Genomic DNA, 14,808 nt, shown 5'->3' with positions numbered 1-14,808 from the left:
TTTTCTGCTATCTTGTATTGGAAATTAATTTTCCTTTGTCAACTCTCATGCCACTCTAACGTCATCAATAAAACACACTTTTCTAAAGAAATGTTAAAATTGATTGCACGTTTTAATCCTCATGTTTTTAATAGTTTACACACGACAATCACGTCGAAGTTGCCCACTTGCATTCCCTTAAAAAAATAAAACACTTTCTGTTTCGTTTTAAGGGGATTTATACACCAGACAGGAAATGCGCCTGAAAAAAAAATACGTCAACATCGCATCACGCATTTAATTTGGTTATTTACCGCCTCATAAAGGAAGCGCTATCAACGTCAAATCGCATTTTAGGCCAAGTCCAGACATTTCTGTTCAGGCTTCTAAATGACCACCTAAAAACAACTCGGGGTCCTTCTTTCACACGCCTGTCACAACATGACCGTGAAAGCCAGTTGGCGTGTAAACCTTAGACAATTGCAATTTGCAACTGATAAACTACCACGCCACGTTTAATTCGCGCATAGAAAATATTTTAGGTCAGTTATATTATTTTTCTTTTTTTGTTGTTGGTGTTGAGTGGCACGTGCGAAATGAGCACCGGTAAGTTTAAAAAACGACCGTAAATTTTAGTTTGTAACGGTGTATTGCAAATATTTTTGAACGGATTTAAACGGTGGCATTTGAGTTTAGGACATATTTTCAGAGAGAGTAGCCCGAAAAATGGTTTCAAGTGAGAGTACTGTAACTTTTGAAGTCATCCCAATAATAAAATAATCAGCACAAATAAATATTTAAGTCCTGAGTAATTGGTGAGCAAATGTTTGAAGCTTAAATGCTTGTTTAAAATGGACTGTGTTTTTTGTAGTTTCTATTTGTGGTAAACCCATTTATATCGACTGAAAAAATAATTATTCAATTTAGAATTAAGGTATCTAGAAATTGGTGTGGTATCATGTGGTTTCTAGAAATTCCTGTGCATCCATTGTTTTTCCCCTCCCAACTACAGAGGTATGTCCATTCTGTGGAAAGTCCTACAAGAGATTAAAGAGCCACCTTCCCTACTGCAAGGCAGCCAAGGCATCTTTAAGCCACCATGAGCCTGTTGCAACCCCGCCATCCGGACGGCTAGAAGCAGACTCGTTTAAAACAAAGGGGAAGAAGACACCGTCACCGCAGGTGCCTGGGAAAAGTGGACAAACATCCACCCTTCCGAAGCCAAAGAAAAAGAGCATTCAAGCCACATTGGAGGCGTCAAAGTCCAATCGGATTTCTCCAAGATCCGATTCAGCTCCACAAAGTCTGGAAACTGTCCCTCCAAGAGCCACAAGCACCAAGTCCAAATCCAAAGACTACCTGTCTGCAGAGTTCCCAACCCCCAAAAGTGCCTCTCAAAAGAAACACAAAAAATCTCCAGAAAAAGAAATACTGGCTGAAGAGGAGATGCCTAGGATTACACTCCAGCATGTTGGCACCGCATTAGGCCGGTCCAAGACTAACAGGCCTGCCATCCATGTTGAAACCACTAAAATGAACACTAAATTGAATCCAGAATTAATTCCACCCAGCACGAGTAACATTATAAAATCAACAGAGTCCCTACTTCTGCGTCAAGACTATTTGCATAGATCGAAAATGGTCCCCCATAAGCTTTCGCTTCAGCCCAACCTCCAAACATCCAAAGTTGGTTTACAACAGACAGAACTCACTCCAGTATTGCCAGGGCACCTTTGCAACATTTGGCCCAGACCCGAAGACACATTATCGACGATAGAAAAGAGGAAAGACAACTCCTCAGGTCAGTATGGTGCAATGTAAAATGTTTGATTGAACGCAATAAAAATGGTTGAAATATTAAAATGCTATTTAGAACATTGAAAAAAGTAATTACATAATTTTATATAACTCTACAAACTCATAATACTTGGCTCAAAAGCTTACCACATACGCTTTGACTGTGTCTCATTTTGCCATGCAGGACGCAGTCTGGGTCAGGTGACACTGAGGGAGCTTCCTGAGTGGCTGGCCTGCAGGACGCCACGCCGCCCGGGACAAGCAGTAGAAATGATGCAGAGAGGTTAACAAAATATAAATAACAACAGTAGTATCATCAGGTACCCGTCTACATTGGTCCGTTAAAATATGCACTGTGCGCCCTCGACAGGCTGGCAGTGGTACTACAGGAAGTATATTGACGTGAGGAAAGGCGGCGTGGGCGGCTTTGGCATGCTGCTGGCCGGATATTGTGTGCTCAGCTACGTCTGGTCTTACCCTCATCTTAGTAAGCAAATACATGAACACTTGTGTCTTTACAGTGTCAAGATCTGGGGTTAGTGTTATATTTTTTGTGTTTCTTTGTTGTTTTAGAGCATGAGCGCTGGAGGAAGTACCATTAATAAAAGAGGTATATGCAAACATTCTTGTGCACAATACATAGGAACCGCAATTACACAGAATCCACTACGATTATCGCCCCCTTTGCCAGTTATTGATGATTCTTGCATTTTTTCCGAGTCACACCTATCTAAGGCAGTACCTTAGACATCCACTGGGTGTTACTGTTGAGTCGTGCACGCACACGGGGCTGTGAGTTATGCATCACGTGTGCTGGCATTGTAAGAGGATTAAAAGGAAACGGGCACATTTTTTAGATGGATATTTTCTTGCTCTGATGTAGTGATAGTGCAAATATCCAGACATGTCTTTGAGTTTTTTGTTTTCTTCCCTAAAAGTTCTTACCACCCCTGCCCAGATGCTGTTATACGATTGACCAGAACAGCAATGGAGACTCGCTGTTTGTATTCAAAATGAATTTATTGTTGCTGCTAAGGGCAACACAACAATGAACAACTGATGCCAACATAATACAAAATAATTGCCATCTTCTCATTTTTTAACATTCTTTTTTTCCTTATCCTCCATACAAAAATTATAAATATTTTTTTTTTGTTCATACAAAACAACAAAATAGACAGGATCAAGTCTGACAATACAGATAGAAAGCATGGGCCTGTATGCTGACGACAAAATGGCACCGTGGGACTTTAAAACAAAATATCTTGAAAACCATGAGACATTTTGTTACTGCACAGCAGCGACTAGAAGATGGCAGACTATGCGTCCGTCCATTTTCTATAGCGCCTGTCCTTATGAGGGTTACGGATGAGCTGGAGTTCTGAGCTGATTTTGGAGCGAGAGGTGGGCTACACCCTGGACTGGTTGCAGGGCACATTAAGATAAACCAATCACACTTATACCCAAGATCATTTTAGAGTCATCAATGAACCTAAACTGCATGTTTTTGAAATGTGGGAGGAAGCTGGAGTATGCCAAGGAGAACATGCAAATTTAAGATTTGAACCCTGAACCACAGAACGAAACTCACTAACCACTCGTACATCATTGATTGTTGTTTAAAAAAATACAATAAATAAATGTTCAGTCTGCTGTTGCTCACGAGCAGGTTTAAGCGTTGGCAGAAATGGGCTGGATTGAATGTCTTCAGTCTGAATCATTCAAGCTTGATTTTCAACAACAAAAAGTTTGTTTTAATTCTGTAACATCAGCAAAAGATGTTTTTTTTTTGGTTGTGCTGCTGAGAACGAAGGAAATAAAAGCAGACAAGACAAAGCATACAATCAATGAATCCTCCAGTTTAAAACCAAAGTAAATAAAAACACTGATTAAAAAAATATCAACTGAGTAACTACCTCAATCTGAGGATTAATCTCCCCCTAGCGCAAACACATTGAAATGACAGGCGAGTTTGCGTGTTTGACGTGTAGGGGCTCGCGTACCTTTAAGGTACAAAAAGAAAGTGGGAGAGGGAAAAAGCCATAGAAAATGCCAAATAAAAGTGAGCAAGTGTGGCATGGCGGCTTGTGTGCAGTCCGGTGTAAGCGGCTTTCAGTGCAATTTGTCAAAGTGTAGGATTCTTCATGTAAACCCTTCGTAATAAAAGCCGAGGAGGCACGAGTTGCCAAAGTGAGCCAACTGGCCATTAAAAAAAAGAAAAAATTATGGAGATTTGAATTGCACATTCCCACAGCATCGTGGGTGATTCGACCAAGTGCCTATCTTCAGAGTACAGGAGGTCTTCGGTTTTTGACACTTGGCCATACTAACAATGTGGTCATGGTTTGTCACTGAATTGTTATATTTATGGCATGAGAAGGCACGCTCATCCACTGCCGCACTAATCGTTTGTTGAATTGTTTTAGAACTACGGCTTACGCGTCACGAACCAGTTTGCATAGCGGCATTAAGAATAAAGCGTCACGTGGCATAGTAAGGCACGCTCAGATAGTACCAGATTTTGGGTTCATTTTATGGCCAAAAAGTGTTTTTTCTCAAACAGATATTGACTGCAACTATGACGTTTCAAGGATCAGAATAGTGTGTAAATGAAGTCGTTTGCACTTTGATGGAAGAATACACTGCCAGGCATGCTCGGTTACCTCCGTACTTCCTGCGTTTCATATTTATGGCCTTTAAGTGTTTTTTTCATACATTTACTAACTGTAATGACGACATTCTGAGGTTATGTACGACACAAAATGAATCAGTTTGCGTATCGGCATAATATGGCGTCACGCAGCACAATAAGGCACACTCAATTAGCGTCGTACCCGCAATAATTTTTCAAATACTTTTATCATTCATTTTTTGGCCTAAAAGTGTTTTTTATTTAAATATTTACTTTAATCATGACTTCCTAGACAAGTATAAGTTAGTAATAGATGACTAGACGTTACGAATAATTACAGGTTACTCATAAACCGAGGACCCCCTGCATCCGCCAAAATAAAACAAAAGTAGTGCTACATAAATAGCAGAACAAACTACACAAATGAACTAGAATAAAACTTTATGTGGTTCGTTAACATTCCAGGATGCTGTTGACAGCCGCCTCCAAAGCAGAGTCTGTGTCCAGGTGAGGGGGCGAAGCCGCCTGCTGGTGGGTGTGACCCCCTGCAGCCGCTAGAAAAGAAGAGTGGTTACCTTCCTGCCCCAAGTGCTGCTGCTGCTGGGATCGCTTCAGTTCCAGGACACTCCTGTTCTCCGCAGATGAAGCTTGAAGTCTTTCGTCACCGCCTCCTCCCGGGTCGCCTAAGCCAGGCTGCGAGTCTGTCCTGTATGCCGGCTCCTCTGAGTCTGTGTCGGGCGACGGCGGCGGAGAGGGGACGGGATCTTGCAAATGTTTGGATTTCAGCCCACAGCAGAAGTCCTCCAAGAAAGCGTCTGGAAGAACAGAGCAGATAGTGAGATCTAAAATGGACTCAAAACATGAGGCAGTAGACGATTGGTACCGGGATCCACGAGTAGCATGCGCTTGTCTTGGGTCAGGCAGCTGCGCTCCTCTTGGTTGAAGGTCCTGTCGATCATCACCATTTCTGATGAAGGACTGGAATGCTGCCCGCAAGGAAAGAGGAGGACTTGTCAGGTTTTTGACGATGGCCAAATATGATGACAGAGATGAGAGGCTTTCAATGGGCATTAGAGAGACATTTAAGTTACATGTTTTATATTAATATAAAAATGTAATTGAAACCATTCAATAAAATACATTGATGTGACAATCGAAGAAAAAAAAAAAAAGCATTCACCTCCACTTTTTGTGTTTTTTGTTGTGTGGTGTGGGATCTACTAAAACGTTAAATGTGCAAAATAAACACGATAAAATATTTTCTTTGATTGGAAACACGCTAAATAAAAGAGAACATTTGGATAGAAATAAGCTTGCATGAAATAATAAAAAACATCAATGGTCTTAATACCTCAGATTCAGACAAAAGCAGTCTCCTGTACTTGTTGATCATGGCCTGGGTCCTCATCAACACGTGCGTCGCAACGGACTCAAACTCCTCATCCACTGTCAGTACAAAGAAGAAAATGAGATTGGATTAACACGGCTGCTTCAAAAACAAAAAGGGCAGGGGGGGAAAAAAGGCCTTACCTTGCAAGAACTCCTCTTGGCTGGGTGGCGTGCCTTGGAACACGTGAAAGGGCAGGAGCCGCTGTAGCGCGTCGCTGAAAGACGTAAAGTGTCGCCGGTCGGGCATGTCCACCCTCTCGTGATGTTCCCTCAGCTGCTGTAAAATCCTTAAAAAAAAAAAAAAAAAAAAAAAAAGACAGGCCAGAAGTAAACCTTTACATTTGTTGCTGTTTATTACTATTGTGCAAGGCAGCAGACTGGCAATTATTTTGATTCCTTGATGTACCTGTGAGAGTGTACCATGAACTTTTTTTTGACTGCGGAATATTTGTAGTCATGCTCTATTGTGCAAGGCGTCAAGAAACAACGGCATTACTGTGACACATACTGCTTCTACGTTGAACTCACATTCCTCCTTTGGTCAGCAGCGCAGGTGCGGGTCTCTTCTGTGCGCTGAGCTGCACTTGTTTTACGGCAGCACCAGAAGCATTCTGGGAAATCAGGAAGTGTTTTGTCAGACCAGACAAAACTCAGGTTGAGTTCGGAATTTTTTCCAAAATATATTGGGATTTTTATATATTGGGCAATATACTGTAGTGCAATCAAACAATATCCCGGAAAGTGCAATATTTTTTTTCTTTTTCATGGAATATATTATATCAGTCGCTCCCTTTTCAAGATGTATTTTAGAATTCAGTGAGGCCAGAATATAATGGATAATTAGTGCTCACTAAACATTGGAACAGCTCAACAAATGACAAACTGACAATGTAATAGACTATACGGTTGATAGTGATTCCAAACACAGCCACAGAAACCAACATTCCAGTGTTACGCTCACCTGTCTGTGTTCTTGTTCCGGCGTCACTGTGTTCGGTAAGGGGGACAACGACGTACAGTTAGCTGTTTGTGTCACTAGGAGGCGCTGCACGGGGCTACCGGAAAGCGGCCCCTGACTGACCAGCGCCAGCCGGCCCGGAGCACACGTCGTGGGTGCGGCGCTCTTCCACGTTTGTGTCACGCCGCCAGTCGCCATACCCTGATTCAAAATGACCTGCCCACCAGTTGCTTGCGCTGCAATCTTTTGCCCGGCAACAACCTGCACCGCGTTGTGGGCGGTGATATGGGCAGCCGAGTCGGCGGGGGGGCCGTTGTGAAGTGCCAAAGAAGTGGGCAGCAAAAACTGTCCCGCTTGTATGTTGGTTTGTGCCTGCTGCTGATCCACCATCATGGAGCCATTGACGGTGTACTGCGGTGTGGCACTGTTAGCCATATTCGCCATCGGGGAAACCGCGGTCTGTAAACTGAAGACAGTCTGAGCGCCACCTTGATGCGGTTTAGGCTGGATCGGCCTGACAAGAGTCTGGGTCCCTCCTGGACCTCGCTGTATGATCACATTCTGAAGGGGAATGTTCTTGAAGCCAAGATGGCCCTGGGTAGGAGCGTACACCTGCCCGCCTGGAGCCGGAGAACCCGCAGCGGCAATGGGGCCCGCTGGCCTCAGCACAATCTGAGGAGTTCTTTCCAGACCACTCAGCGTCATGACGCCGCTTCCCGCCCCGAACGAGCCCAGCACCTGGATGTGCTGCGTGGAACCGTTAGGCAACGAGGACACTCCCTGGAGGAATTGTCCGGTTGGTACCGCCGTTGCTGCCGCCGCCGGGGTGACCGCACCCCCTCCGTAGCCCCCAGAGACCTGCTGGGACGGAAAGGACACGGGGGCCTGCACGAGGGTGGGAGCGGGCTGCGTGTCCAGCAAGGCCTCCTGCGCCAGCGTCTGCTCAGTGATGTCAGCCTCCAGCAGAGATTTCTGGAGGATGTCAAAGGGCTGGTCTTCACCAAGGTCCACGTCGCCTCCGGGGGGGCTCCCGGTCCCCAGTTGGTCCTCGATAAAGGAAAGGCTGCTGGAGAGCTGGATGCCATCTCCAGCCGGGTCCCCGCCAAACTCCGCCATTGTGGAAGAGCCATCTTTGAGTCCGGCATTTGCCTAAAATGAGGCATTTAGAGAATTTCCGAAGAATGTTGGAATTTGTTTTTGTATTCAACTCATTTTTAGTTGTTTTGCTTATTTCTATTGTGCATGGTGTATCTTCATGAATAATGAGCACAATGAGAGTGTTGAAGTTGGGGGATTATGAATGCATTCCATTTTGGAATAAGGCTATAAAACTAACATGTCAATACTTCCCAAATGTATTGTACACAACACGTGCAGAATTGAGCATTTTGGGTGTTGTGGTTAATTTCTAATCATGTTTATTTCTATTGTACAAGGTGGCGGTAATCGTGAATTATCCACAACAGGAGTGAATGCATGCTGTGAAGTTTTCGGACTGTGGGTTATTTATTGTTCTCGTGATTTCTATTGTGCAAAGTGCCTGCCGTCACGAATAACTGGCAAGGGAAGATGGTATTAGAGTAATTACGTTATTGTAAGACGTGTCTACATTCCTTCACACATTGTGCAAACTACAAATTCCAGTTTGAACTGAACATCCAAACAATGACTTGCATACTCACTGAGTTGTCACCGGCAAAGAAAGACGCATCTGAGCCATATGCAGCATTGGCTACATCGTCCTCTTCAATCTGCAAGAGGGACAACACACGCTAACGACCACCTTAAGAGTTGAATGTTCCACATAAACATAACAAAGCCGTGTGACTGTAAATGTTTTAAAAAAAATTTTTTTTAAAAAAGGTCTACTCACAGACTTGTTGTTGTTGCCGTGTAGATAGTCATTTAATGCATCCACATCGCTGAAAACAAAACAACTTCATCAAGGTCACGGATCATTATGAGTAACTGAACAAAAATACTGCATTTATACCCATTTGGCCGTAATAATGTTATCAAATGTAAATATTGAATGTTTTTAATTTTACCCTAAAATATCCAGAAGATGGCGATCGTCCTCATCATCCATGACACCTTCAGACAAAATAATCAAGGTGAGATGCAAAGATTATGGTTCTTTGCCATATGATCACTGGTCACTTCATTAGATACAAGGGGTGTATCAATACCGCTTTTAAAACATAATGTTGTATTGTATTAAGTAAAATGAGCACTTTCACCACCTCTGTAAATAAATGACACCGCCACGCTTACTTAAAATGCCTAAAAAAAAACTTATTTGGACCTATATGAGGAAAATAGTATATAATGGGGTTGCTAGGGTACCAAATGTGTCCAACGTGTGTGCGTTCATTACTTTGCCTCACTCACTGATTAGTGTCGGGCCACATGGATCCAGTCATGTAACACCCTATGTTTCCAGTAACTGGATGGGCTGCAGGGAGGTGACGAAATGACAGCGGTGTTAAGTTAAAAGCAGACACAGTATTCAATATTGAAAAAGACGATGCAATGCATCACCATGGGAGCGAAGCATGACCTTCATTCAGATGACATGGGTACTGTGACACACTGCTCCCACCCATCACCGGCCACAATGGTCAGTCACCTCACATGGTGAAAAAAATGCGTGGAAGTAACCATTCCATGCTCTAAATAACCTCGAAGGGCAGACATCATGGATGGTTGGCTTTATTTTAGCCACCAAGTGCATTGTGTAGCAAAAGATAAAGGGGGCAAGCAGGCCTACTAATTGATGCCATTATTAGTTGAGAGATATAAAGACAAATAATTTTGGGGGGGATTTGTTGAACATGTGTTTAGCAGCAACGAGGGATTCTTTTTCATCACGAGAAATGCTTACTTTGCATACAGTGACTCATGTGCGGCTTAACTGACAAAATGGCTGCTGTTAAAGCCAGACTGTCTTTTTTTTTCACGCGCTGCGCCTCGCTCAAGACTCCATATTTGAATCACACAGATCAACAACAGGAATCGAAAGAATGTTCTTAAAGCTATATTCAGAGCAGAAATCACCATGGAAAATTAGAATATAACCGTTAAAACGCCGTTGTTGGGGGGGGCTTTTAATTTTGGGAGAAATGTTGTTGGGCCGCGATTATTGCTTGTCTCGTCACAACGAAGGTAAACAAAAACAAAATGTTTAGCGCAAATGAACCCCACAATACTTTTGAAAGGCATGCGTTTAATTTAGAATCAAAATAAAACAAAAGGCTAGCGTGTTTACGAAGAACGAGTCTGGAATGGCGTCGTAGTCGAAGAACAATAGTGTGAAATGGCGTCGTAGCGAAAGAAACTGTGTGGTATTGTCTTTCCAAAAAGAGCATTTAAAACCAACGATGGGCAAATAGATATCGCAGCTCGGGACCAAATACGACTACAATCCAACTTGGATGCCATTAACGTGCAGTACAAAGCATGAATTGCCCTTCAAATCCGCCCCAGCTCGTACGCCATGTTGGCCCGGGCGCATTGGGAGGGGGGATAAACGCCTCAAAAATGAGCCAACAAACTCAGCTAAATGTGCAACCCGTACACTTTTATTTCCAAAAATAGCCCCAAATCGACATAATCACAGTCTGAGTGAGAGTCGACGTGGATGCCTTGACGCGATTTGGGCAAGGCTTTCTCGTCGTCCCGAGCGGCGTAAAACGTCACATTTCCCCCGGAGCAAAGGCTGTGCCGGGCGGGTGTACGCTGTCTCGAACCCGGTCCTCGTCCGAGTCAGCTTCGTTCGCTGCGAAGATATTTTAACAGCCAAACGGCCGGCTTATCGGTTAGCTAGCCTGTCGACTAGTCGTCGACGCCCTCCCCCTTTGGAAAGCGCAATTAGGCGGAAAAAAACGACTCTATAAATATTTATCCCGATTAGCATAACATAAAGAGTCGCGGAGGCAAACCCTTTTTCCTTTACTCCCTTCTCCACTCCACTTGAAACCCAATATCTCCATTTGGCCAACTTTTAATTCGCTCGCCCCCTCCTTCTCCTCCTCCTCCTTCTTCTTCTCCCTCTCTCCCACCACTCGTGTTATTTCGCCTCACTCCTGTCTCCCCACACTGTGCTGCCTCGGCTCCATTTTCAAAGTTGTCTCCCTAACCCTCCCCGAAGGAGGAAGAGGGAAGGAGGCCGTGTGTGTTTTTTCCCTTGCAATTTTTATCCCAAAATGATAATACACTCAAAGGGGGAACTCACCGTCATGAAAAAGCAGTGCCTTGTCAACGGGGTTTCCTCGCCATGGCTGCACGGGCTGTGGGGGCTAGCGCGCGCGCCGCTGGAAGAACAAGTTCAAGGAGGGCACAGCAGCACCGGCGGCCCCCCTCCCTCCCTCCCGTACCACAATCCTGCAAATGCCATAATAAAAGTTGACATGATGGGGGGGATTGGGTACAAAAAATGATAAATTATTTTAGTCTGAATTACAATGCAACGCCGTATTGCAATTAATGAACTTTTTCCAACAGAAGAGGGGCGGGCCTGTCATGAGTGACGTCATTCATGACATCACGCTGTATATAAAGGTGTGGCAAAAGTTACCTGAGACGAGTGCTCATCTTTCATACACAGGACCAAAAGTTGTGCAAAGACATTTTATCATCATTATTTTTTGTCCATTCGCAAATGTGCACGCAAACACCCTGCTGGCCAAAACCTTGATTTTCATGTTAACTATAGCAGGGGTTGTCGATTTTGACACCAAGTGTAGCCTCATAACATGCTTGGCTTTTCGAGTACTGTACAGTGCTACCTTGAGATACGACTTCAATTCTTTGTCATGACACAAAATACTCTATCCTAATCTATTTGAAATTAATGTAAATGAAAATCCGTCAAGGCCAACTGAAATATATGAATTTAAAAAGAAAATAGTACTCTATAATATTGTAGTTTGTAAAACATACATTGAAAAACTAATTCTATAAAATATTTTCACGAGTCATCTCACTTGCACTCTCCGCTACAAAACTGACTTATCACAGCAAGCAGCGAGCTACACACACTTTCATGTCTGTCATCTCTTTATGGTACAAGTCTTAAGTGAATGTCTCTCCCTTGAGGGTCACCACAATGTGCCACATTTTTTTGCCAAAATTAAACCGTGCTCCTCTTTCAGGCATGTGCACAACGGCCCCAAGGGGGCAGTATACAGACATGTAGATATACAGTACATGGAGCAGGTGTCAGTTCCACCATAAACCACAATTAATAATCATTCCCCACATAGGGTAAATAATATATTTCTGAAAAATAATTTTGATATATGAGCAGCACGGTGGATTGTGGTTAGCACATCTGACTCATGTTCCTGAACTTTGAGCCAGTTTTGATTTGCGAGGACGCTGAAGTGTATGTTGCAACTTTGCAACCTGTAAATGAATAGTTCTATTCATTTTCGTACGTTTTTGACTTTGTGATACATGCACTATGATTAATAATTTTTGGATTAATTAATAAATGCCCTTATCTTTTAAATTAAAACGTTTTTTTAACAATATCTTACATTTTGTACCTCAAGTTGAGTAGCTAGCCATTACCAACTCAACAGCGGTTAAACTTTCACCACTGCCAAGAACGATCCCAACCTTTCACTGCATCATCTTGAGAAGTTTACCACCGAGATGGCCAGCTTTGGCAATCCTGAGGAGCACAAGCAGTATAAAAAATGAATGAATGATGTGATAAATGTAATAAAAAAAAACACATTGAATAAAAATGAACGGATGTATTGCAATTCCACTTTTTCCAACAGTAGAGGGCAGCAAAAATGTAAAAGTGTGAATAAAAAAAGGAAAAAACATTTATCAGGGAGTCAAAATATTGGAAAATTGTATATAAAAAACCCCAGAAATATCAATTTATTCACCCGGAAAAAATATTCACACTCACATTCATGCCTGTGAACAGATTAGTTGCCTTCAATTGACCTAACGTGCATGTTTTTGGGACGTGGGAAGAATCCCACGCAAGGTCAGGGAGAACTGCAAACCCCATACAGATTTGAACCCCAGACCTCTGAATACAGATTGTACCACCTTGAAACAACTTAATTATAACTTTTATTACACAGTATTTCCACACTACATCTTCTATAAAGGGATTTCTGATTTCTATCACACATCAGTCTCGGATAGTGTGCCAATAGACACAAAAACACACCCAAAAGATATGGGTCTTACACATATGAAAAAATAGATATACATGATTGAATTTTGTACTTGTCAGGATCCTTACATGCCTATATGTTGTCCCGGTCAAAGAGCACACGTCACGTTATCCCTCAAACATTTCAAACATTAGTCATGTATAGGAACCTTGCCCCGCTCCTCTACTGCACTTACGACGTTTAAGGTACGTTTGCCAACTCTATACGCATGGAAAAGACAATAACACTTTCACTTATAGATGAACAATAATATGACTGACTAAACGATAAGTTAATGCAAAAAAAACGTCCGGTTTATATTTAATGTTTACTTTGTTGTACCGCCATCTTGAGGTGGTGGCGCCCGACGCCATCAACGCAAAATAAAATCGAAGAAGAATCACTGACGTCATCGCGAAGCATCAACATGGAAGCGGCTAACGAAGTGGTTCAGGTTGGCGAGCTCGACAGCCGTAACGATGCGTTTAAAATGAAAGAGCGGCTACAGAAGCGCCACAAAGCGAGGATGGAGGACATGCAGCAGCGGAAAGAAGCCAAAGAGAACCAATCGCTCGCCAACGAGAGCGCCGACTACTTCTTCAGCACCTTCAACGGCGAGCGTGCTGCTGTGGAAGAGCTGCTGTCCGGCTGCTTGGGCGCGGAGCAAAAGGCGATGGCACAGAGGCTGGAGGAAGCTACTAGTAAAACGGCACAGTTGCAAAAGTTCCTCAACGACAGCATGATGTTTCTCACCGCCTACGACAAGCGGATAGCCCAGGCGGCCTTCCAGAAGCTGCAGACATGTCTCACCGAAACGAGAGAGCAGGCCATGCCCAAGAAGAAATTCGGCTTCCGGGATCGCACCAAGGCGTCATCGGCCACAGTGGAGGACGCTGTCGTCTCTCCACCTGTAGATCACAGCGCTGCACAAGTGGATGGAGACCCTGCTGGTGCACAGTGTGGCTTTTTTAACTTGAGCGATATGGTCCTCGTGAAGACGGCGGAGGAGATCCAGAAAGAGGACGTGCTTTTGTCCCACCTGTCCAACTGCAAAGTGCGTCTGTACGGCACGCCCAGCACACTGCACCTGAAGCACATCGACCGCTGTGAGATCCTGTGCGGGCCCGTGTCCACCTCTGTGTTTGTGGACCACTGTGAGAGCAGCACTCTGGCTGTTGCCTGCCAGCAGCTGCGCACACACAACACCCAAGACACCTCCGTCTACTTGCATGTCACCAGCTGCGCCATCGTGGAGGACTGTCACGGGGTCAGCTTCGCACCCTACTCCTGGTCCTACCCTAACCTGGACGAGGACTTCCAGTCAGCCGGGCTGGACCCAAATCAGAACAACTGGGAGCTGGTGAACGACTTTAACTGGTTGGCCTCAGGGACGCCCTCGCCCAACTGGACGGTTATTCCCGAAGCTGACCGGAAGACCACATGGGAGCCTTAGGATACTTCAGTGCCTTTAAATAACACACTTTGCCATCACACATTTAATTATCATGTTAGAATATATTGAAAGATTTAGGCTCCTGTAATAACGCTTGTCTGATTATTTAATAAATGTTTCATGTGTAAGAAGTGTGACCTGAATTACTCTGCAACTTTTGGATTTGCCTTGGTCGTTTATGCAATGTTATTTTTACTATATTGCTATAATTTTTTTTATTTTATTTTTGGGCATTTTAGGTTTATCGTGATAATTCACCCGGAAGCTGAATATTCCTAACTTTTCAGTTTAGCTGATTTACATTCAAAATTCAATTAGGGGACAGCACAAAAGAAGAATTGCTCATACGGGGGAGAGTGCAAACGATCTTTTTTTTTTTTTTTTTGACATGGCTCTTGTATTCGTGTCCATTGAGTGC

The 14,808-nt window shown here is 43.6% G+C and overlaps 3 protein-coding genes across 9 annotated transcripts; 2 read left to right on the top strand and 1 right to left on the bottom strand.

Annotated features, from left to right (window-relative positions):
* The first annotated feature begins 332 nt into the window (after positions 1-332).
* Positions 333-5,552, top strand: LOC148317451 (uncharacterized). 3 transcript variants are annotated; one of them, XM_088284514.1, is made up of 6 exons: positions 333-585; positions 992-1,780; positions 1,961-2,059; positions 2,147-2,263; positions 2,350-2,386; positions 4,874-5,552. In XM_088284514.1, exons 1-5 carry the CDS (start codon positions 576-578, stop codon positions 2,376-2,378), a joined length of 1,044 nt encoding a protein of 347 aa, XP_088140640.1. In that variant the 5' UTR covers positions 333-575; the 3' UTR covers positions 2,379-2,386; positions 4,874-5,552. The 3 variants fall into 3 exon arrangements, with proteins under 3 accessions (XP_088140640.1, XP_088140642.1, XP_088140641.1); XM_088284516.1 differs by having other exon boundaries at positions 2,735-5,552; XM_088284515.1 differs by having other exon boundaries at positions 2,715-5,552.
* On the bottom strand, positions 2,778-11,107 carry bicral (BICRA like chromatin remodeling complex associated protein). 5 transcript variants are annotated; one of them, XM_088284511.1, is made up of 12 exons: positions 10,990-11,016; positions 9,297-9,384; positions 9,147-9,210; positions 8,804-8,849; positions 8,629-8,677; positions 8,438-8,506; positions 6,759-7,904; positions 6,326-6,408; positions 5,939-6,084; positions 5,760-5,854; positions 5,292-5,394; positions 2,778-5,223 (listed from the first exon to the last, which is right to left on the bottom strand). In XM_088284511.1, the coding sequence occupies exons 4-12, from the start codon at positions 8,842-8,844 to the stop codon at positions 4,862-4,864; spliced, it is 2,094 nt and encodes a 697-aa protein (XP_088140637.1). In that variant the 5' UTR covers positions 8,845-8,849; positions 9,147-9,210; positions 9,297-9,384; positions 10,990-11,016; the 3' UTR covers positions 2,778-4,861. The 5 variants fall into 5 exon arrangements, with proteins under 5 accessions (XP_088140637.1, XP_088140636.1, XP_088140635.1 ...); XM_088284510.1 differs by lacking the exon at positions 9,297-9,384 and having other exon boundaries at positions 10,990-11,107; XM_088284509.1 differs by lacking the exon at positions 10,990-11,016 and having other exon boundaries at positions 9,297-10,963.
* Positions 11,108-13,307: 2,200 nt separating this feature from the next.
* Positions 13,308-14,515, top strand: tbcc (tubulin folding cofactor C). The gene has a single exon (XM_088284655.1). It carries the CDS (start codon positions 13,365-13,367, stop codon positions 14,388-14,390), a length of 1,026 nt encoding a protein of 341 aa, XP_088140781.1. The 5' UTR covers positions 13,308-13,364; the 3' UTR covers positions 14,391-14,515.
* Positions 14,516-14,808: the final 293 nt, after the last annotated feature.

Source organism: Idiotropiscis lumnitzeri, chromosome 20 (genome assembly GCF_059441095.1).
Source record: "Idiotropiscis lumnitzeri isolate Australia: NSW breed Sydney's pygmy pipehorse chromosome 20, RoL_Ilum_1.0, whole genome shotgun sequence".
In the NCBI taxonomy this organism is placed as follows: domain Eukaryota; kingdom Metazoa; phylum Chordata; class Actinopteri; order Syngnathiformes; family Syngnathidae; genus Idiotropiscis; species Idiotropiscis lumnitzeri.
The sequence above is the reverse complement of the archived record's forward strand: the minus strand, read 5'-3'. Positions and strand labels throughout refer to the sequence as shown.